The 19,987-nt window shown below is 39.7% G+C and overlaps 1 protein-coding gene across 1 annotated transcript; it reads right to left on the bottom strand.

Moving 5' to 3' along the window:
• Window positions 1-1,403: 1,403 nt before the first annotated feature.
• LOC111346374 (uncharacterized) lies at window positions 1,404-18,823 on the bottom strand. The gene is made up of 10 exons (XM_088735923.1): window positions 18,673-18,823; window positions 12,332-12,594; window positions 11,888-12,008; window positions 10,833-10,955; window positions 7,611-7,924; window positions 6,976-7,117; window positions 6,181-6,509; window positions 5,777-5,918; window positions 4,483-5,004; window positions 1,404-3,674 (listed from the first exon to the last, which is right to left on the bottom strand). Exons 1-10 carry the CDS (start codon window positions 18,734-18,736, stop codon window positions 3,358-3,360), a joined length of 2,337 nt encoding a protein of 778 aa, XP_088592049.1. The 5' UTR covers window positions 18,737-18,823; the 3' UTR covers window positions 1,404-3,357.
• Window positions 18,824-19,987: the final 1,164 nt, after the last annotated feature.

The following is a 19,987-nucleotide window of genomic DNA, read 5'->3' as shown; positions in this document are numbered from 1 at the left end:
TTTCTTGATATGTCGATGTTTTTGTACGTATCGCTCTCTTTCTTAAACTTCCTTGTTGTTTTACACGAAACATCTATGAAATTAATGCGAAATGGATATTTATTTACTAATTGGTCATAATACTAAAGTAGGAACACCCTACCTGATAGCTGATATGCGCCTTACGAAGTCATTTGTGTGGGTAAATTTTTTTTAAAACGACTCCCTTTCAATTCAAACAGGTGAAACTTTCTGAGTTATCTTTTAAAATATGGGTAAAAATGGTTCGGTAATGTGGTAAAGTTTAAATTCTAGGAATGGTCATAAGTGGGTTATTATCGGTAAATATAAAATAGATCAGCTGTATTTGCCAGCAGCAAAGGGGAAAGATTGTACAAAACTCAATAAAAACTTAACACGTGTCAAATTCAATAACACTTTATGGGACAAAGCCTCTTTTTGGTTAATCATATCTTGAACTGTTCCCTTTTGTAATTGAAGGGGTTGTAATTGTAATTGTAATTGATCATTCTCCAGTGGTACCAAAAACTTATGAATAATCAGTTCAAGGCGAAGATAAAACGGATGTTGATCTGTGATAATCCCACAATGCCACGGATTCATGCCGCTGAAAACCCCAGATGATTCAACTTAACAACCAACCAACAACATCGAAAATCATATAATCAATCCACTAAAATGTTTCTTTGAAGGAAAATGGCGTCATGCCAAAAAGGATAAAAGTCAGAGCTCCACTGATCCATATTTAGCACAGCATTCGATCTGGCAATTCTTGGTTTTGTAGGTTACTTTCCCTCTTGTTCCCTAGAATCCCAGTTTAATTTCAAAGCAGCACGAGATAATGTAATTTAGGTGTAACTTAATAAAGAAGACTAAGACTACCATGTCCTAAAAACATATTATACGCCATAGTGATTCGTTCTAAAGTGTCGTTTACTCTCATGCCGGAGGAATATCTCTTATCAAGGGGTCATATCCGAGGGCAAGATCTTTGACTTTTTGAGTACTGGACGGCTAATTATTTTCAACACCATTTTGTCAACACGACAAGGGAGTGATTTGAGAACGTGTGCTACACGTGTACCACCCGGTTTACAATCCGCTGACCTACATTCATGGCCATTCAATGACCAAATGAGTCATACACGAGTCTTGGGCGTGGGCATAATAACCCTTCTAACCAAACAGTATAATGTTGAGAAGGGTGAGAGGGTAGGTTAGGAGAAAGTATTGAGGGATGAAAAAATCAACAAATATAAACTGTGATGGTGAGATCGACAAATAAATGTCAAGATTCTCATATTTCCAGTGATATATATTTCCATGTTCTTCCCAAATAAACTTTGCTCTCGTTTAATGTGGCTTCACAAAGAAAGACAAACTAACAAACAAAAAGCCAACACTGACAACCAGAAATAAATTTATTGACATTCCTAAACTGAATGTGGAATTCAGGGGAACTGATTGCTTTTTTCTCTAACTCATACAAACAACTTTTTTTTAACCATTAATGCATTCGCTGACAAAGAAAGGTTTTAAGAATTTTTACTTGTTACTATGCACAAATGTTCTCAACTACATGAAAATTACAGTGTTCTCCTCCACTGATTACAAAGAATGAAAATTTAAGAAATAAATAAAGTTTTGCGTAAACTTGAACGCGCCATCACCTTGGCACAAATAACCGCTCTTGCGCCTTGAGTTGTGGGAGAAGGAACCAGGGGCCCGTTTCTCGAAAGACCCAGTAACTAACGGGCTCGATGGCATATTTTAAAATCGGAAATTAAAGAATAGAGAAACAACTTCTCTGACATCCTCACCAGTCCATTTCGCTTCTTTAGCTGCTAGTTTTATTGTATAATACTCAAACCATTTGAAACCCCTGCCTCGAATGAAAATAGAACAGCCTTACGGGCTCGTAAAGAAACTCGTAAGTTTACCGGGACCTTCGAGAAATGCCGGTGACCCAGCATCGAAATAATTCATTCTGACAACTGTAAAGAGGATTGAATTTCGTTTTTAATATTTCATTCTTATCTATATCATGTTTTTATTTGTTAACTCCTCGCCTTCCCCCTGTATACATCCCGGCCACATCTACAAGTTGGTTTTAACCCTAAGCCAGTTTTTCATTTTGCAGGATACCGCTAGAGGTGAAGCTGAATACTTTTCAATTAACTGGTAACCCAGGAACCTACTCACAAATGGCGGACTCCGATGATAGCCACCAAAGGACACTATACATCGGTTAAATAGTCTCTCCGTAGATAATCTGCAAATGAAGCTAATCGCAACAAAAAGACAATCTCCCTAATGCAGGTGAAAACTCAGTCAGCCCAAGAGAGTGGAAAGAAACAAAAGATACTGGATCACGTTGGTTCTATAGTAAATGAAAATCTGTTTTGATTTTGAGAAAAACAAATTGATTCCAAACTGATGGTAAAGCTTCACACTCAATTGAAAAAAATTTTTCCACAAATAACTTATCATTAAAACCATACAACTTTCCGAGCCTCATGACACGAAAGGGAGAATGCACCCCCATCCCCTTTTGTGAGAATTTTCTTTTTGCATAGATTGAAGTCCCGCTCTCTCCCTCCCCCTCCCCTTCCCCCTCCCCTCCCCCCACCTCTTCTTCGATTCTCCGGATCTCTCCCTGCTTAGGTGTTATTGAAAGCTTTGAAGCATTGAATCAGTTTTATCCTTTCCTCCATTTGAGTCTCCAGGAAATTTAAGGATGAAACACTTATTGAAATCATGTGGTAATTTTAATGAAATAGCTACACCATATGTAATGAGTGCTAGTGTTTGGCTTTGGTTTGTCATCCCTAGAGTTTAAAGAAACCGCAATGCGCTTAGGTTTACTTGGTTCTTGTAATGATCTCCCAAACTGCACCGTCACCTAAAAAGCTTTGTGTATAGCTACAAAATTATTAATGCATCTTACAGTCTAAACCTCGCTAAATAGTTGGAAGTTAAAACAAAACAAAAAAAGCAGTTGAAAGTTTAATTATTATTGACATTACCACATATTTTTGTCCACTGACCTTCAAACATGAACAACAAACACCCAAACCTTGCAGCCTCTTTGGAGGAGATTGATTCCTAGTTAAGTTATACGACATTAAAAACTATTCTACTCTTGAAAATTTTGTTTGTAAATTTCAACTCTGAACTTCAAACCACAGAATGATGACTTTAGTTCTACAGGTTGCTTTGCGTAGCCTACACCTTAGAAACCGAAAAAAAACTGAATAATGACCCAAAGATTTATCAACTCTTCAAGGTAAAGTTACAAAAAACAGCCTCAAAACATGATAATCACTAACCGTTAAGGAAAGTACTGCCTTGTACACTTCACTGGATAAATGTGATAATCACTCTACCATGTCCATCGCTATTATAACAACATTCATTTTGCTGATTTGTTCCATTGTTAAAAGATCCCCCCCCTCCCCCACAGGAAAAATTTTCATCAGCTGCTCCGCCATTTCCCCCAGAGTAACCTCCACCGCCGCCAGCTCCCTTGTTGCCTCCGCGTAAACCACCGCCACCTCCGAACCCACCCAGGGCATGTCCTCCTACTCCTCCTTGAAGATATCCTTTACCTCCTTGACCACTACCGCTCCAAGAATTATCTTGTCCCTTACTATAGAAGCCACCACCACCTCCACCTACAAAACCAAAAGATGATAAGTAGCTCTCTTATAAAAAGCAACATTTTCATTATAAACTAAAAAATAATTACACAAAATCATTGAATATTGTACCCATGCAAAAGCTTATGAGGAATAGTCAGTGTTAAAATTTTGCATTGCACAATTTTTTAAAACTAAACTAGTGGGCAACACTCTGAGAACAGTAGTTGTAAAACTTCTTTATTCTCCGACGCGTTTCGTCTAACTGTCGTAGACTTCCTCAGGGAGTTTTACAAGTTAACACTAAACGCATGTTTTTATAAGCCATAGTTAGCAACTATTACGTGGGCCAATGACCATAAAGGCTTGGCCGGACTTACGAACAGGAATAGGCGAAGTTGTCAAAAATTGGAAATTTTTTTAGGCGACGTGAGAAAAAATATTTTGGGAGCCACAGTTTTAGCTAGTTGAGTGCTACGAGCTTAATTTTAAAAAGTTGTTCTATTTCATCCAAAATCGCTAACAGCTAATATGAAGGTCTCGCCAGTTGTTCTATTATTATCTCATACACGAGAAATTGAAATAACACGATGATAGTGCATATTGGCGGATCGGTGGTGAGCAGTAAATAAGTTGAGTAGGATTTTTAGAGACTGAACGAACGAAACTCAGTTGAACTTTAAATATTTATAGAGGTGCCACTACAGATGTTGTTAACTAGAAAAGAAAAAACAATCAAAATTTAGGATTAATAATTCCAATAGAGATCTGATTAATTTTATTGTCGTCTTACTGTCCCAATGAATTGAACATACTAATGGATTTTTCTTCTTTCTCCGCTTACCTGATCTTTTACTAGTGGTAATTCCTCCACTTCCACTGCTTCCTCCTGTCCCCAGTGGCAAGTTGTATCCTGCATTCCCTGTTGTATTAATGGACGCATCACATCCTGGATGTTGTTCTGACATGTTTCTAACCCCCCCTCCTCCTCCAGCAATGATCAAAGATGTCTTGTTTCCTCTCACCACAAATGTACCTCCACCACCTCCGGCAGTTTTTGGGTTCTTCTTCCCTCTTCTCCCTTTTTGACCAACAAGTACACAAATAATCTCATCTTTGGTCAAATTAAAGTTTCCACTCATCCTTGCCCCTCTTCCTCCGTTGTTGATGTCACTTTCCTCACCGTACCCCCCTGAGGCTCCTATTGCTTCCATTCTGTATTCGCCAGTGCGTGGCACAGTCCAGAGTTGAGTACCGTTGGACACCGTAACTTGTCCGCTATGATCCTGATCTGTGTAGTGACTACCGATTGAGTCTGGACCCTGAGATCCACTCTGACCCAGGTTTGTAAACACAGCTGTAAATTCTATATAATAGACGTGAAATAAAATGAAAGTTACGACGTTAGTTAGAAATTTTTCAAATTTTCTTCGTCACTTCAGTGTTGCCATTACAATGGAAATGTTCTTATAGTAACGTAAATTATTGGATCACACTGGAACGGAAACGTCAGTCACTTGGAGTGTTCGAATTTTGTCGTACTGTGCTATTTTCTAAAGCCTGCTCACCATTGTATTTTTAAAAAGTAGAAACCTTTGATAGTCGGGTATTGACTGACTTCACTGCATTTGAGGATTACATTCGACAATAAGATATCTGAAACAAAATTGTGTTTTTGAACAGACGCATGTTACTTTCATAAACTGTAGAATTGAGCTGACACTGAATTTTTTTGTTGGGAGATCCAAAAATCCCAGGAGAGGACGAAGTTTCTATCCCATTCCCATAAGTTGAGTCGTTTTTCTCGTCAATTTATTCAAGATTGTTGTTCGGCGATCACAGGTGACGGTGAAAGGAAGAGAGTGAAGAATAAAGGAATTCCTTATGACCAAAGCTGATAAGTCAATTGAGTAATGCCCTGCAGAGCAATTTTCAAATGACTGGAATAAATTATCGGGGATTTCATTGGCGTTGCCTTACTTCGCCCTGTTATTGGTCCACAAAACTCGCGCCGTTGAGATGACACACAGCGAATAATATCCGAGCGCTTGTGTTTGAACTGGAAATGAAATATCATCTAGTATAAAGTGATCTTTTCAAGAGGTACCACTCGGGCGATATTGTCATGCAGGCCTTACCTTGTACACAGCCATACAGTTCAACCCCCATTGATATCCAGTTCTGCCACTCTATTGGTTTAAAACGAATGTAACGCGCAGTGATTGGTGGGTTAAGGTCGTGATAAACTACGGTATTCTGATCTGTGTTTCCATGAAAAACCTTTCAATCAACAACATAAAACATAACAGCCTTTTAATTAAATCTTTAATAAAGGCTATATTATGAATATCAGTTATTACGATGTAAAAACAGACCTCTCACTTATTCATGCACCATTCTTCTAGGCGTTCTCCTCGGGGGCCTCGATGTTTTATATCATTTGCGGTGCATATTGCAAAGACTCTGCTAATGATGATCAAAAAAATTATTTTCCTGCTTATATTAAAAGGAAATCACGCGATACACGATAAATCAATTCTACCTTCGTAATGTTTTGTCCTGGGACTGTATAATTGTAGAACCTTCCTGTATTGTTGCCGTACTGCAGATTGTACTTCGTAACCCACTCCCTCTGGTGTCCATTACTACCTTGTGTTGCCACACGTATCACTTTTGTGTGCAGAACAACCAGATCAGCTTGGAGCCATTGATCCGTATCATTGCTTGCAGCTGCCCAAGATTCCGCTTTGTTAGGATGCACGAAGTAAAGTCTACCCTGGGCGGCAGAATGATTGGAATCTCTCTCTGAGGAGGCGCTTAACTGTCCATCAGAGATTTCACCGCTTTGCATACCGAGAAATCTTCCACATTCTGTTTTGGAAAGGTTTATAGACGATTTACAAAGCAGCTCTAGGATAACCCAATAATTAATTAAGTGTAGTTTATATTAAGCTAAAACTGTCTTTAACATAATTCCAGAAACTTTCAACGAAATGAAAAACCTTAAAGAACTCCTATGATCAGATCAACTGTGGCGCGGAGTCCTTTACTGTCTCAAGCTTATTAGAGCAAAACTGCATATAGTTTCGTTCGAGGAATATTTAGAAGCAATTTCTGGGACGCACCCGACAGTCATCGTCTTTGTTAACCACTTACGTTTTTTATGTTTTTAGTACGGCTGATTCAACTTTTAACTTTCAATTTTCTTCACCTAGTTTTTCTTGACAACGGGATCTTTTATTCGACACAATACAAAACAGAATCGATTGCTCAGTTTACGCAATTAACCGGCTTGATACAATGCGTATCAGCATTGGAAGACAGCCGTCTTCCTTACCTTTTACACATCCATACAGTTCCACTCTCATTGATATCTTATGGTTCCACTTCAATAGTAGGAAACGTATGTACCTTGCCGTGATTGGTGGGTTTAGGTCGTGATAAACAACACTGTTCTTGTCTGTATTCCCATTAAACTCCTACATCAAGATAAATATGAAATGAATGCTGCTCGTTTTGTTTTAAAATGTACGTTACGTGCTTGCGTTGTATACATAAGAACTTGTTAACTACTATCTATAAAATAACATACTGCAATGATTTCACGAGTAAACCGATTCGATTTGACTCGGGAAATTCATCCCATACCACGCTACGGTAAAATTAAGACGAACTTTTTCTACAAATATCAATCTGAGATTAATCAAAAACTGGATAGACGAGAGTTATACCTGGGCAAAGAAAATGGTAAAAAGTATGAAACTTTACGAACGTTTCATACATCGTAACAAATCGAGCAAAGAAGCTCTGACTGCAAGGTGCTTATCCTAACAAAAAGTACTGCTTGTCCTAACAAACTACTCAAAGAACACATTGGAAAGTTTAAGTTGTTAAGTTATAATTTTGACTTTGCGGCGTACAATAAGCAGCCGTCACGTTTAAAAATATTCTACCGCCTCGGATCTGTTTTACCTTAACTGAGGTTTGTCCTTGTTCCCTGTAGTACTGAAATCTCACTCCATAGTTGCTGTATTGTAGCTTGTACTTCTCCACCCAGTAACTTTTCCGATGGGATCCTTGTGTTGCTACTCGTGTTACTTTAGTGTGTTGAGCTCTGAGATCGAGCTGGAGCCACAGAGTTGAATCAGTCCAATCAGCTATCCAAGTCTTCTCAGTGTCATGTAATCTTGTGTTTTTTACGATCCTCCTTATACAGGATGAGACACTTATCTGCTCTTGTTTGATTGCACCACTTTCCATACCAAGTGTTTCTTGACAACCCAAATCTATTTCAAAACAAAAGGAAACTTTAAACTACCGAGTTAAAATATCAAAGTGTTGCAACTACTTATTATGCTGCTCCTGCTCAAACCCCTGAGGGTATGCAGTCTGAACCTAGACAAACGCCCTTGCCATGGTCCAATAAGCACTTTAGAACAGAGCAATCCAAGAACAAACATCTACGAGCAGTGCGGCAGTGGCTGGAAGCGGGGAGGCGACCACCGAAGCAGGAGATGGAAGGGGCTAACCGGCATATGTGGTCTCTGTGGAGTCAATACAATCGACTGCTGTTAAAGGATGAATTGTTGTACCGGCGATGGTTCGACGAGAAGACCGGACGCGAAAACCTACAGTTATGTGTCCCACAGCATTCGAAGGGAGATTTGCTGCAGGAGCTACATGACCAGTGTGGACACTTGTCAGTACGTAAGACTACAGACAATGTGTGGAAACAGTTTTACTGGTTTGGCCATACTGTGGATATCGAACTGTACTGTCAAACATGTCGCACGTGTGGTTCCAGAAATGATCCAATTCCTCGACCGAGGGCACTTATGCAATCCATTAGGACTGGTTATCCACTCGAGAGGATTCAGATTGACATTCTTGGACCACTTCCTGAGACCAACAGGGGAAAAAAGTTCGTTGCTGTTGTGGTCCACATGTACAACAAGTGGCCCGAGGCGTATGCCCTACCTGATCAAGAGGCCGAAACCGTAGCGCACGCTGTTATGGACAACTTTATATGCCGCTTCGGTTGCCCTGGTGGAGTGCTTAGTGACCAGGGCCATAATTTTGAGTCGCGGACATTCCGTGGGTTATGCAGCTTGATTGGATCCATCAAACAGAGGACAACTCCTTAACAACCTCAGTGTGATGGGGTGCGGAACGGCTTATCCGTAGGGTTACTAATATCATTACCAAGATTGCAGAGGAACAAAAGCAATGGGATCAACATCTTCCTAAGGTCCTACTGGCGTTGCGAGCATCGACCCATGAAACGACGGGGTTCTCTCCCGGTATGCTGATGTTCGGCAGGGAGCTGAGGTTGCCCATTGATGCAATGCGAGGGGAACCCCCGTCAGAACAATCCTCTAATTACCCGTCATTTGTGAAGAAACAGCGTGAAATCCTCAAGGAAGTACAGGAACGAGTGGAGAAGAATGTAGCAGCCATTCTCCGTCACCAGAAAGATGTCTATGACGCACGCTGCAAGCGGAGATCAAGACCTTACAAAAAGGGTGATCTGGTCTGGCTAGAGGAGAAGGCTGTTCCCAGGTGGCTTCACCGGAAGTTCCCTCGTCCCTGGTCCGGGCCATAGAGGGTAGTCAAAGTCGTTTCGGACGTCACCTACAGAATACAGTGTGAGGAAGTGGCTCCCTTACGGAAGAGACGGAAGACCAGACTAATTGCGCACTTTAACCGTGTTAAGGCGTACCAAGCAGGGCCCGTTGAACTTCAGCCGACAATGCGCGACACCAAGGAGGTCGGCGACCTATCAATGGATCTGAATGTTGGAGAGCATGCTGTGGTGGGGTCACAGAGGGCCCACAACGTTGAACCTACCCAGACCCTTAGAAGTTCAGATAGGAACCGTCGTGCTCCTGTCTGGATGAGAGACCTTCTCTCATCCAGACAGGATCCTTTCTCTCTCAGAGAAGGACCTTAATACCACCCTTCTTCCGCTAGGGGAAGGGGTGTGTTACGTTGTTAGGAAACGAGGCTAGTCTCGCCCCAGGACTTGGGGGAAGAAGAACGGGAAAATCGGGTCGGCCATCTTGTTGTGTTGCTATAGTGTCGCCGCCGCTAATTGTATTAAAGGAGGTTTATTAAACGTTACAGTTATCTCACCATGTATGTAGCTAACGAAGCGCAATTGTTGGAGTTGTTTGCATTTATCCTTAAAATGTTCCGCTCCATTCTTGTACATAAAAAAAGATTCAATTGTTGAATGCTGGTGATTATTTGTTCTCCTATTTCCGTTTATAATACGGCCGCAACGGAATGCGTCCCAAATGGAAGAAAAGCCTTTCCTCTTCCTAGTTCACAGTGCACAAAAATAGCTATTGGTACTAACCTAAATTCACACACTTGTATTTGACTTCCATGCATTTAAATACGTTCCGGCACGGACCATGACCAAAAACTGAATTATCTGCATGCAGCTCGCAACTAGCTTCTTCGTTGCACATTATCCGTACGATGGCAAGAGAGTTCTCAGCTTTGCAGTCTGTATTTTGAACTGTGGTTTGGTCACAATTGTCTGAGTCTAATCCACCATAATTTGCATCCACCACGTCGAATGCTTTTTCCTTCTCACAGCTTATGGAGCTAAGGAACTGCAGTGACCATGCACTTTTTTGTATAAATCTTAAGAGACACATACTGACATGCAATGGATAATCTAGTATAGTTTTTATTATTCACTATTTTATCAATTTTGACTTATTGTAAGTATTATGTATATAGTTAGTTTTTATATTAGTGGCGAAGAGCCACTATGTGGAAGTATGCTAATAAAGGTCATTATTATTATTATTATTATTATTATTATCATTATTATGGTACTTCTTCCTCCCTCGCAAATATAAACAGACGGTACTTTCTCTGAGTCAAAGAGAAAAGCGAAAAAAAAAGGAAAAACATGGAGTGCATCATTAATAAGCCAAAAAAACTTTTTTTTTCAATAATGTTCACTTCTAGAGCACACTGCAATTTTCCTTTTCTCGTGCCGGCATCTGCTCCACCAATAAGTTGCCACACTGCCAATATTGCGCTTCTTTTTTGATGCAGCCAAGTTAACATCAAATTATTTGACAGTTAACCTTTTTTTATTGTGAAAACATTGTAGCGCTACAAATATTTCGTGAAATTTTACCAATCTAGCGTTTGGTACCTTGGCTTCTGACTGACCTGTGCAGTTAGTTCCATTTCCTTTGAATCCATCTTTACACGTGCAATTGTAAGATCCCAGGGTGTTGTTACACTCAGCATTCACATCACAATCGTACGTTCTGTCAGCACACTCATCTATGTCTAGAACAAGAGAAGCAAGAGCATACAAATTCAGTTGTGTTATTTCTGCTTCTAATGGAGAGAAAATGAGATGACATGTTACCTGTGCAGTTAGTTCCATTTCCTTGAAATCCATCTTTACACGTGCAGTTGTCAGATCCCAGAGTATTGTTACACACAGTATTTATATCACATCCGTTTGTTCCATCCAAACACTCATGTGTGTCTGAGACAACAAAATGACTATCATTGGTATACCAAGGTTTTTTTTTAATTGTGCTGGCTGAAGTGTTTTGGCTTTCATGCTTAGAAAACTTACCAGTACAGTTTATATTATTTCGATAGTATCCTTCCTTACATCTGCACCTGTACGATCCGATTATGTTATTGCATGTCGAATTACCTCCACAGCCATGTTTACCAGTCAAACACTCGTCTATATCTGGAAGAAGAAAGTGATGAACATCATAGATAGTTGGCTCCTTTTAGAAGATTTAAAAAGCTTTTCATTACGTTATATCTTTTCTTGATAATGGGGTCATGTCTGAATTTTGGCGTAAAAATTCGTACTCAGTTTCATTGAAATTTACTTCAATAAAAAGAAACTGAGAAACTACAAGTGGCCTAGATGTTGACAGGAGACACAAGGAAAAAATGTATCGAGAGCATGTGGGAAAAAAGGTCATGAACCCGCATCCAGTCGCCCTTTTCTTAATCAGTTCGCTTATGCTATCCGTGATCATTTTCACCGTAAACCTTAAAAGACAAAAGCTCTCAGCTATGATATTCTGTGACTATTAAAACTGTTGAGGTTCTAGCGATTGTTTGACACTCATCCCTTTCAAATAAGTCTGCCCAATCACCGAAACGAATTTCAACTTGGGGGAGGAGAGTGTGGAACTCGTCACTTATATTCAATGTTTCTGCCCTAATAAAAGTATGAGATTCCTTACCCTCATCACAATCATGGCCTTCAAATCCAGATCCATCAACACACAAACACTGATAATCTCTGTCTGTAAACCCAGCTTGGCATGTTGCGTTATTCTTGCAGGGATTTTCCGCGCAAGCATTCTTAAGGAGAAAAGGAAGAGAGAAACTTAAAATGGTATTTCGGCAGACATGACAGGTTCCTCGCGTCTGTTCATTTATTTCCGTCGCAAGCAGGGAATTTCAAAGGAAAGGAGAGGTGGGTGAATCCTTTGGTCTCGTATCAAAGCTTTCCCGTGGTACAGAATTAGAATTGCCTAAAGGTTATTACCTTGTCGTTATGTAACTTAATGTACTACTACGTGGAGTGGAGTAATATATAAATACAAATACAAATACAAATAAATACAAAGCTTTCCTGGACAAGGACGAGAGTATTACTTCTAGCTCTTAGAATTAATTCTCACCTCAGCTCCGCGGTAAACATAACTTTTGTTTTTCACTAGGTCTCGATCGTGTTCAATTGTTGCATTATTCAGTTCACACTTGTGTTTTTCAGACGCTTGAAATTGTTTTATCTTATGAAAGTTATAACTGACGCAGTTAGGTTCCAGGTAGCATTGTAGCATGCAGATATCCTCGTCAACCACGTCAACAGTTCGAACCGTGTGATTCTCCAGTCGGTAGTCAGGTTTAGGAAAACTGGTAAACTTCAAATTGCGGCAATTACCTAGAGAAAAATTGTGTTAAGTTAGAAAGCTGCAATGTGACAAGCACTTCTACTTAAATTGGGACTGTACAGCAGTGTTAGTGCAGAATGACTCTCGCTTTGGTTTGGCTTTTGTTTGGCTTTTGTTTGGCTTTTGGCCTTACGTTAAACACCAGTCGAGTTATTTTTATTTATATTACAATAATTTAATATTTAATACAATAATTTCATATTTATATTGCGCAAATTAACATGTGGTTATGATCAAATACGCATCACAACACTTTTCGGTGGACTTTGGCCGCACTGCATCAGCAGTTTACAAACAACCGAAGGAAACTTATTTGAAGATGAATAAAGGCTGATAGTTTCGCTCCGACGAAGGGATAACGCTCGAAACGTCAGCTTTTGTAATTATTACGGTGGCCAATTTACCATTTCAACTTTGTTGATATATCCAAATTATTTGAAGATGTTCCCTCCCCCCCAATTCCCAGTAAACAAGCCAAACCACATCAAAGGAATTTCGTGAGTGGGTTCTTTAACGTCCCCTTCCTAATCAAATTAACTAATTAATAGATGCAGGAGACGGGATCTACGGTTTATTCGTCGTTATCCGAGAAGACCAGAATGTCCATCCATTTCTTGATATTATAGAAAGGTAGCGCATTTTAAGACCTGGAGTGTTGGTGCGGCCGGGGCTCGAACCATCGACCTCGACCTCCCGCACAACAGTCCAGCGCTCTAACCAATTGAGCTAATCGGGAGGTGGTTTCTGAATGATCATAGCAAATTTTAACTTTTTTTTGATGCGATCAGCCATTGTGATCGATCAACTTATCTACGCCGAAGTCTATAAACTACTCGTGTTGGTATGTAGAGTGCATAACTTAATTATTTAATTACGTCAGACATGCTTGTTGGAGCTCCGACATTTTACGCGAATTTTATCATCTATGGTTGCTCACGGCCTTTTATTCAGGCATTAGTATCTTGCTATTGTGCCTAATGGTAACTGAGGCACAAAATTGATTGGAGAAAACAAGATTCTACGTTGTTTCAAGTGGTTTTTCGCCAAAGACCAGTCCGATCAGTGTGGAAGCCGAAGCCACACAACCGTCTGCTTTTGCATTTTTTAAAATGCCTTCTCGGTCGCGGGCTATTGTCTCGCATTCGGATAAATCGTCCATCGTGGAATATCCGCATGCATGCCTCACGCTAAGCTGTCTTGGAAGTCAAATCAAATTCCCTCGCGAGCAGTTGTCGTTCTTGTTGTCGATCGACTGTCGTCATAGTTCGTCGCGCTACATTGATAACACAAAGACAAAGTACGGAAAGTCCAGGATTCCGGATTACTCTAATAGTACGGCGACTTGCCAGCTGTTAATGGCCTGTGGCGACTTCCATCCACAACCTACATTGCGCAGTGGGATGGTCTTCTCCTTCTTACAGGCGACGTGAATTTCGACCTATTGGGCATACAGGACGCCCCAACGCGGCGATATATTTCCCTACTTGACACCCTTAATGTCAAGCAAATCATTGACAAACCTATAAGATCAACAAGAACATCACGAACCTTACTGGATCACATTATTATCAATGATCCATCCAAAATAACATCTCATCGTGTGATATCATGCAGTATTGTGAGTGACCACTATGGCCCCTTCGCGTGTGTAAACATCAGCGTAGCTCGTTATCAGCCAAGATATAAGTACATCAGAAACCTGAAGAACTTAAATGAGACAGCTTTTTCAGAGGATTTCTCCGCACTACAATTTTCGGTAATAACATCAACTGATGACCCTGACGATCAATTAGAGACTCTCAACACCTTGTTTAACGACTGCCTTGAAAGGCACGCACCCCTCAGAAGGTGCCGTGTGACACGTCCTCCCACCCCGTGGATGAATAACGAAACAATACTTAACCTCCAGTCACAAAGAGACAAACTGAGGCGAGAAGCGCATCAGTCAAATTCAGAATCTTCTTGGTCTGCTTTCTGGGAAGTGCGAAATAAAATAAAGAGCGCTATACGCAAAGCTCATAAAGCTTTCATGGAAAAGGCTCTGCTGTCCAACAAGTCTAAGGAAGTCTGGCGCATGGTTCACTGCGTACTCCACCCCTGTCGACAGCCTTTAAGGTTCGACCCCGACAAGCTTAATCTTCATTTTGCTACGACCGCAAGGAGAACGCTTGATGTTGAATCGACCAACCAAGATGAACTCTTCCAGTTCATCCGCGGTCTTACGGATAAAGAGGGCGCCTTCCACTTGGAAAGTGTTACACAAAAAGAAGTCCTGCGAACCCTTAAACAACTGCGCAGTGACTGTTCGACTGGACCCGACCAATTGCCTGCCCTGTTTGTAAAGCTGGCTGCTGGATGCTTGGCCGGCCCACTCACAACTATCATCAATAACTGTATTTCAAGGTTGTACTTCCCGCATGCCTGGAAACTCGCTCGTATCAGCCCCATTCCAAAAGTTGACACACCTGTCTCGGAAGATCACTTGCGTCCAGTGTCGATTCTTCCCGTACTTTCTAAGGTATTTGAGAAGCTTGTTGCTTCCCAAATGACTGATTTCTGCACTAGAGAATCTCTCCTTAGAGACACCATCTCGAGCTTTCGTAAGGGGCATTCGACCTCTATGGTACTCCTAGGTCTAAGGGACGACCTATTGAGTGCCATGAAAAGGAGAGAGGTAACTCTTATGGTACTAGCAGACTTTTCGAAAGCATTTGATACCGTTTGTTTTAAAACGGCGATAACCAAGTTGCATCACCTCGGTTAATCAAAGTATGTCCTCGAATGGCTGGCCAATTACCTATGCGGCAGGAGACATTACGTTCAAATTGATGATCGCAAATCGTCACCCGTGCTCTCCAAATTTGGAATCCCCCAAGGCTCAATCCTTGGACCGATGTTGTTCAATCTCTACGTCGCGGATCTTCAAGATATTCTTCCGCCTACAATCAAAAGTTTCCAATATGGCGACGATACAACATTATACTCTAGCTGTTCTACACCGCAGATCACATCTCAAGCGGAAAGCATGAACGCAACCCTGGCAGGCCTCGGCGCCTGGTTAAATGATTCAAATCTGGCCCTGAATTCTAAGAAAACCAAGGCCATTCTTATCTCAACTCCACAGATGGCTCATGTACATTCTCTCGGAAATCTGGAGTTGGGATTAGAAATCTCCGGTAAACCACTGGAACGTATTAATTTTACAAAACTCCTGGGAGTACACATTGCCTCAAATCTTAAGTGGGAATTTCAAATCAATTCTATTCTTAAATCTTGTTATGCGACTCTGAGAACCTTAAGAAAAATAAGGAACTTTACTAATTTTAAACCACGGAAATATTTGGTAGAAACATTAATTCTGTCTAAAATAAGCTACTGTGACATTGTTTTTTATCCAGTACCAAAGTTCCTCTCAGCTAGACTACAAAGGCTCCAGCGGTTCGCTATGGCTAGTTTCATCACTTGTAAATATGTAAATAGTATATCTACCATTTTGGATCTTGGCTGGCTACTTATCCTGGAGCTAAGGGACTACTCGCTACTAAAGACTATTTTAAAGCACTATATTCTGATAACTGGCCCTCCCATTTAAATTTGCAAGTCGTAAAACCCGTTAGGCATCTCCGTTCAAGTGTTGCTCCAAGGCTTTATGTTACATTTGTACAAGGCACCTTTCAGCATTCAGCAGCCATGATTTTTAACGAATTGCCAGCAAATATAAGGAATTGCACTGATTTTAAAGAATACCGCAGGCTCTGCAAAGCGTTCTTGAAGGCGCGCGCTTTGTCCTCCTTGTAAGGATATAGAAACCACCACCACCACCAACCAATATATTCTGCATATTTACTTTCATGTATAGTTTTTATTACAATTTAGTTAGTCATTATAATTTAGTTCTAATATTAAATATTAGTATCGTAGGCCTTCACAGATCCTGGTGATCCACAGTGTGGATCACCAGGAGGCAGGAGGCAAAACGCTGAAATGTATGCTCGAGCATGCACATTGTAACTGGACAGAAGACATGTTATTTGGCACGTTTATCGATTATCCTATGATTTCCAGAATATTCTTGTTTAGTCCTTTAGGAAAGTTCTAGTAGTTCCGGCATGAGTAAGTGACGTCTATTTATCGAATCTCGAATTGTTTACCGTAAATTCTGGAAAATTCTATGATGTAGCATTACTAAAAATAGTCGTGTTGTAAATCTGTAGAATCTTCTAGAAAGATTGTGGGGAACTATATAAGAAGGTGCAGTAGGTTGTTTCGTTTAGAGGAAAAAGAATAAGAAGAAGAGAAAAAGATAAAGGAAATAAAGGAGTTAGTGAAAACAATTAATTTCAAGGTTTATAACGAAACCAGTAACAGCGTAATTGAGTATACAGGAACAACAAATCCTGAAATGTCGCATTTTGGTCGAGTGAAGTGGAAATACGATAAAAAGAAACATGCGACTGCTTTTCAGAGTCCGATTTCGAAATAGCAATTGATAGCAAAACTTGAAAAACTATGCAGGAAAATAGAAAACCTTGTGCTGTAGTAGGAGTGTTCGAGAAGCTTCTTTTTCTTTAATTATTCTGGACATGCCATAGGGGTGAAGAGGGCATTTTCACATCATCCTCTTTAAAAGCGTGTTCTCGAAAATTTACGTTTTCGATGGACAGCTATATTATCCAGATTTGTGTTGATGGTAGGTTATACTGTAAGAATTAGTTTGCTTTTTCGGCCAAATTTACCCCACTAAGTGAAAGTGCGGACTCAAAGTTAGGTGTTGAATTCGATTTAGCCTGAGGCCGCTAAATTTTCCTGTCAGTCAAAACAGGATGTCTACATCAATTAATGATGAATCCTATTCAAAAATCCATCCTCTGTAGTGAACAGGTCAATGGTTTTCTATCACACAGAATCTTTTCCTGTATTCAAAAAATGCTATCTAACATCTTTATTTACATCAAAGTTAAATAACGTTTATATCGTTTTTTGAGAACAGTGAGGAAAATTTACTGACATCGCTGTTCATAAATTTCCGATCTTATTTCGCTATACTGATGCAGCCAAACATTCATTGTTTTATGAAATAACTCAGATATTTACTATCGCTAGGTTTTCAAAAACCGTCCACAGTTCACAGTGAAACCTTTATTTGACGAAAAAAAGACTGCGCTACCGAGTTAAAGTTGCTTTGATGGCACAGTCTGAAAACGGTCTGTCTTGAGATTCGTGTCAAATCGTACAAAGCAATGTCCTGTTTGCCATCGTTGTTCTCGCGCTTGAAGAAGTTTTAAACCTGACTGCATTGTTTTAAAAATAAAAAATCTTAAGGAACTCCATGAATCGACGGCCAACAATCTCCGTTTTGATAAAACAGGACTGCATAAGAGTTTGTTTAATATTTTTTTTTTCGTGAAACCAAATGTTGAGCTTGAAAAGTTCTTTTTAGGAAGTAACAACGAATGGATGTATTGAAGAAGGTAAGATTCGTCAAATAGCCGAGTTTTACCACAAATAAAATGTTAAGCCTAACGGCCGTTTAAAAGCTCGGCTGCTTTTTCTTTTCTCTTCAATTTTTCCATGTTATTTGTAAGACTATGTTACATGGCTTGGAAAGTTTCGCTTCTGTGTCAAGTTTTCATTTGATTCAGCCGAACCATTTTAGTTGAGTTCAATAAGTATTCCCATTTGTTTTAAAACTCGAAGATCTGCCAGTGGTCACTTATCCATCGTGAGGCATTGAAACGTCGAGAACTTTTATGGACAGCATTGCAGAGACGTGTTTAATTATTCTGAGTTAAACTTTCCCTTTTGGCTGATCCAAAAACCATATTCCCTTAAAATTTTATTCTGAACTTCTTATGAAATGCGTAGGTTGTATATATTGTGCTTGTCCAGGACCAAAACTATTTACTTGAAATAACTTTAATGTCTTTAATACTTCTTGAAGAAGCCTGTGTGAATATTTGAAGACTTAGTTATGCTAATAAGGATAATAAAAATGTAACATAATGACTTAGTAAACTTTTAAAAAGTACTCAGACATGAGTTAGGACCCAACTGTAGGAAAATCTTACCTTGTCCTTCTGGTATTAAGGAAGTCAAAACGGCGAGAACGAAGCCGTAGAATACAAAGAGCATGTTTCCTTGAAAATGCCCGCTGTACTTCCGGCGAACAATTACGGCGAGTTTTTCAACCTTATGCCGGAGAAATATCAGACAAATTGAGAGAGCTGAAGTTTAATATGCGTTCAAATACACAACCTTCTCTGTTTAATTATAAGGTTGTCAGTGGTTGCCACAATTGAATAAGTTTCTCTGGGATGTAGTTGGTTGGTGAAATTCGATTATACTTAATACATATTGATGGCCTTCAATTTGAATTTTAGGGAAAGTTGTCCTTTATGTGTTTTTCTGTTCTGGTTTAGTTATCTCTGTAGGGGTGCAATGTATGGCGATAAGTTACTTGAAAACATTTTAACAAATATTTCTACGCTCTCCTTATCTACCCAAACTTGACCGCAAAATAAAGACGACCAAACCATCAACTAAACATGTAGAACTTTCATACAAAATCCTGAAGTAACACAGAAATTCTTCAGACGGTAGAAACTTGTTTGAAAGCCTCATTGGCCTTTCGGTTCTATATAGTTCCTGGGATATCCCGTATATCCCTGACAGCATTATTTTTGAAAATAAAAACATCTCAAGGAACTCAACGAATCGACGATGAACAATCTCCGTTTTAATCAAACAGGATTGCATAAAATTTTTTTAACAAAAATTTCTTGAAAACCACCTGTTTAGCTTGAGAAGCCCCGGCTCTTTACGAAGTAACAGTGAATGGATTTATGTATATATGTATGTATGTATGTATGTATGTATGTATGTATGTATGTATGTATGTGAAGTGAAATTGTGTTCCAAGCTTAGTTTCTTTTCTCCAGAGGCAAAGTTTCAATCCACAAAGTCCTCAGATTTTACCAACAGCCAAGTATTAATACAAATAACACGTTTAAGCCCAAAGTTAAAAGCACTGGTGCTTTTCCTTTTCTCTATATTTTTTCTCTTCAGGTAGGGTTTGAAAATTAAAAATTTTTCACGAAACGTTAGTTCGTTTGTAGTGACGATGCAAAGGACCTCCAGTGATAATTTCGCTATCACGTGGCATCGAGAATTTTAAAACGTGCATGGACAGCGTTGTAGAGACGTGATTAATCATTCTACAGCATACTCTCTTTTGGCTACTCCAAAAATCATGTTCCCCATATTCTTCATCTTGTTGCTCGCAAATAATTTGTTGTAAAATAAATTCGGCAAATGTTGAACGTACTGTAAAATTTGAATAAAGGCTGATAGTTTCGAAAGAAACTGTTTGGGGTTGCGTCGGTG

The sequence above is a fragment of the Stylophora pistillata genome, chromosome 10 (assembly GCF_964205215.1).
Source record: "Stylophora pistillata chromosome 10, jaStyPist1.2, whole genome shotgun sequence".
Classification (NCBI taxonomy): domain Eukaryota; kingdom Metazoa; phylum Cnidaria; class Anthozoa; order Scleractinia; family Pocilloporidae; genus Stylophora; species Stylophora pistillata.
This window is presented reverse-complemented; position numbering and strand designations above follow the sequence as displayed.

What these genes read in the sequence shown, in the direction of transcription:
- LOC111346374 (XM_088735923.1), bottom strand. Translation starts at nt 18,736, where the DNA reads ATGCTCTTTGTATTCTACGGCTTCGTTCTCGCCGTTTTGACTTCCTTA. An exon ending in CTTAATACCAGAAGGACAAG is followed by an intron (nt 12,595 to 18,672) that starts GTAAGATTTTCC and finishes ATTTTTCTCTAG; the next exon opens with GTAATTGCCGCAATTTGAAG. An exon ending in AGGCCATGATTGTGATGAGG is followed by an intron (nt 10,956 to 11,887) that starts GTAAGGAATCTC and finishes CTCTTGTTCTAG; the next exon opens with ACATAGATGAGTGTGCTGAC.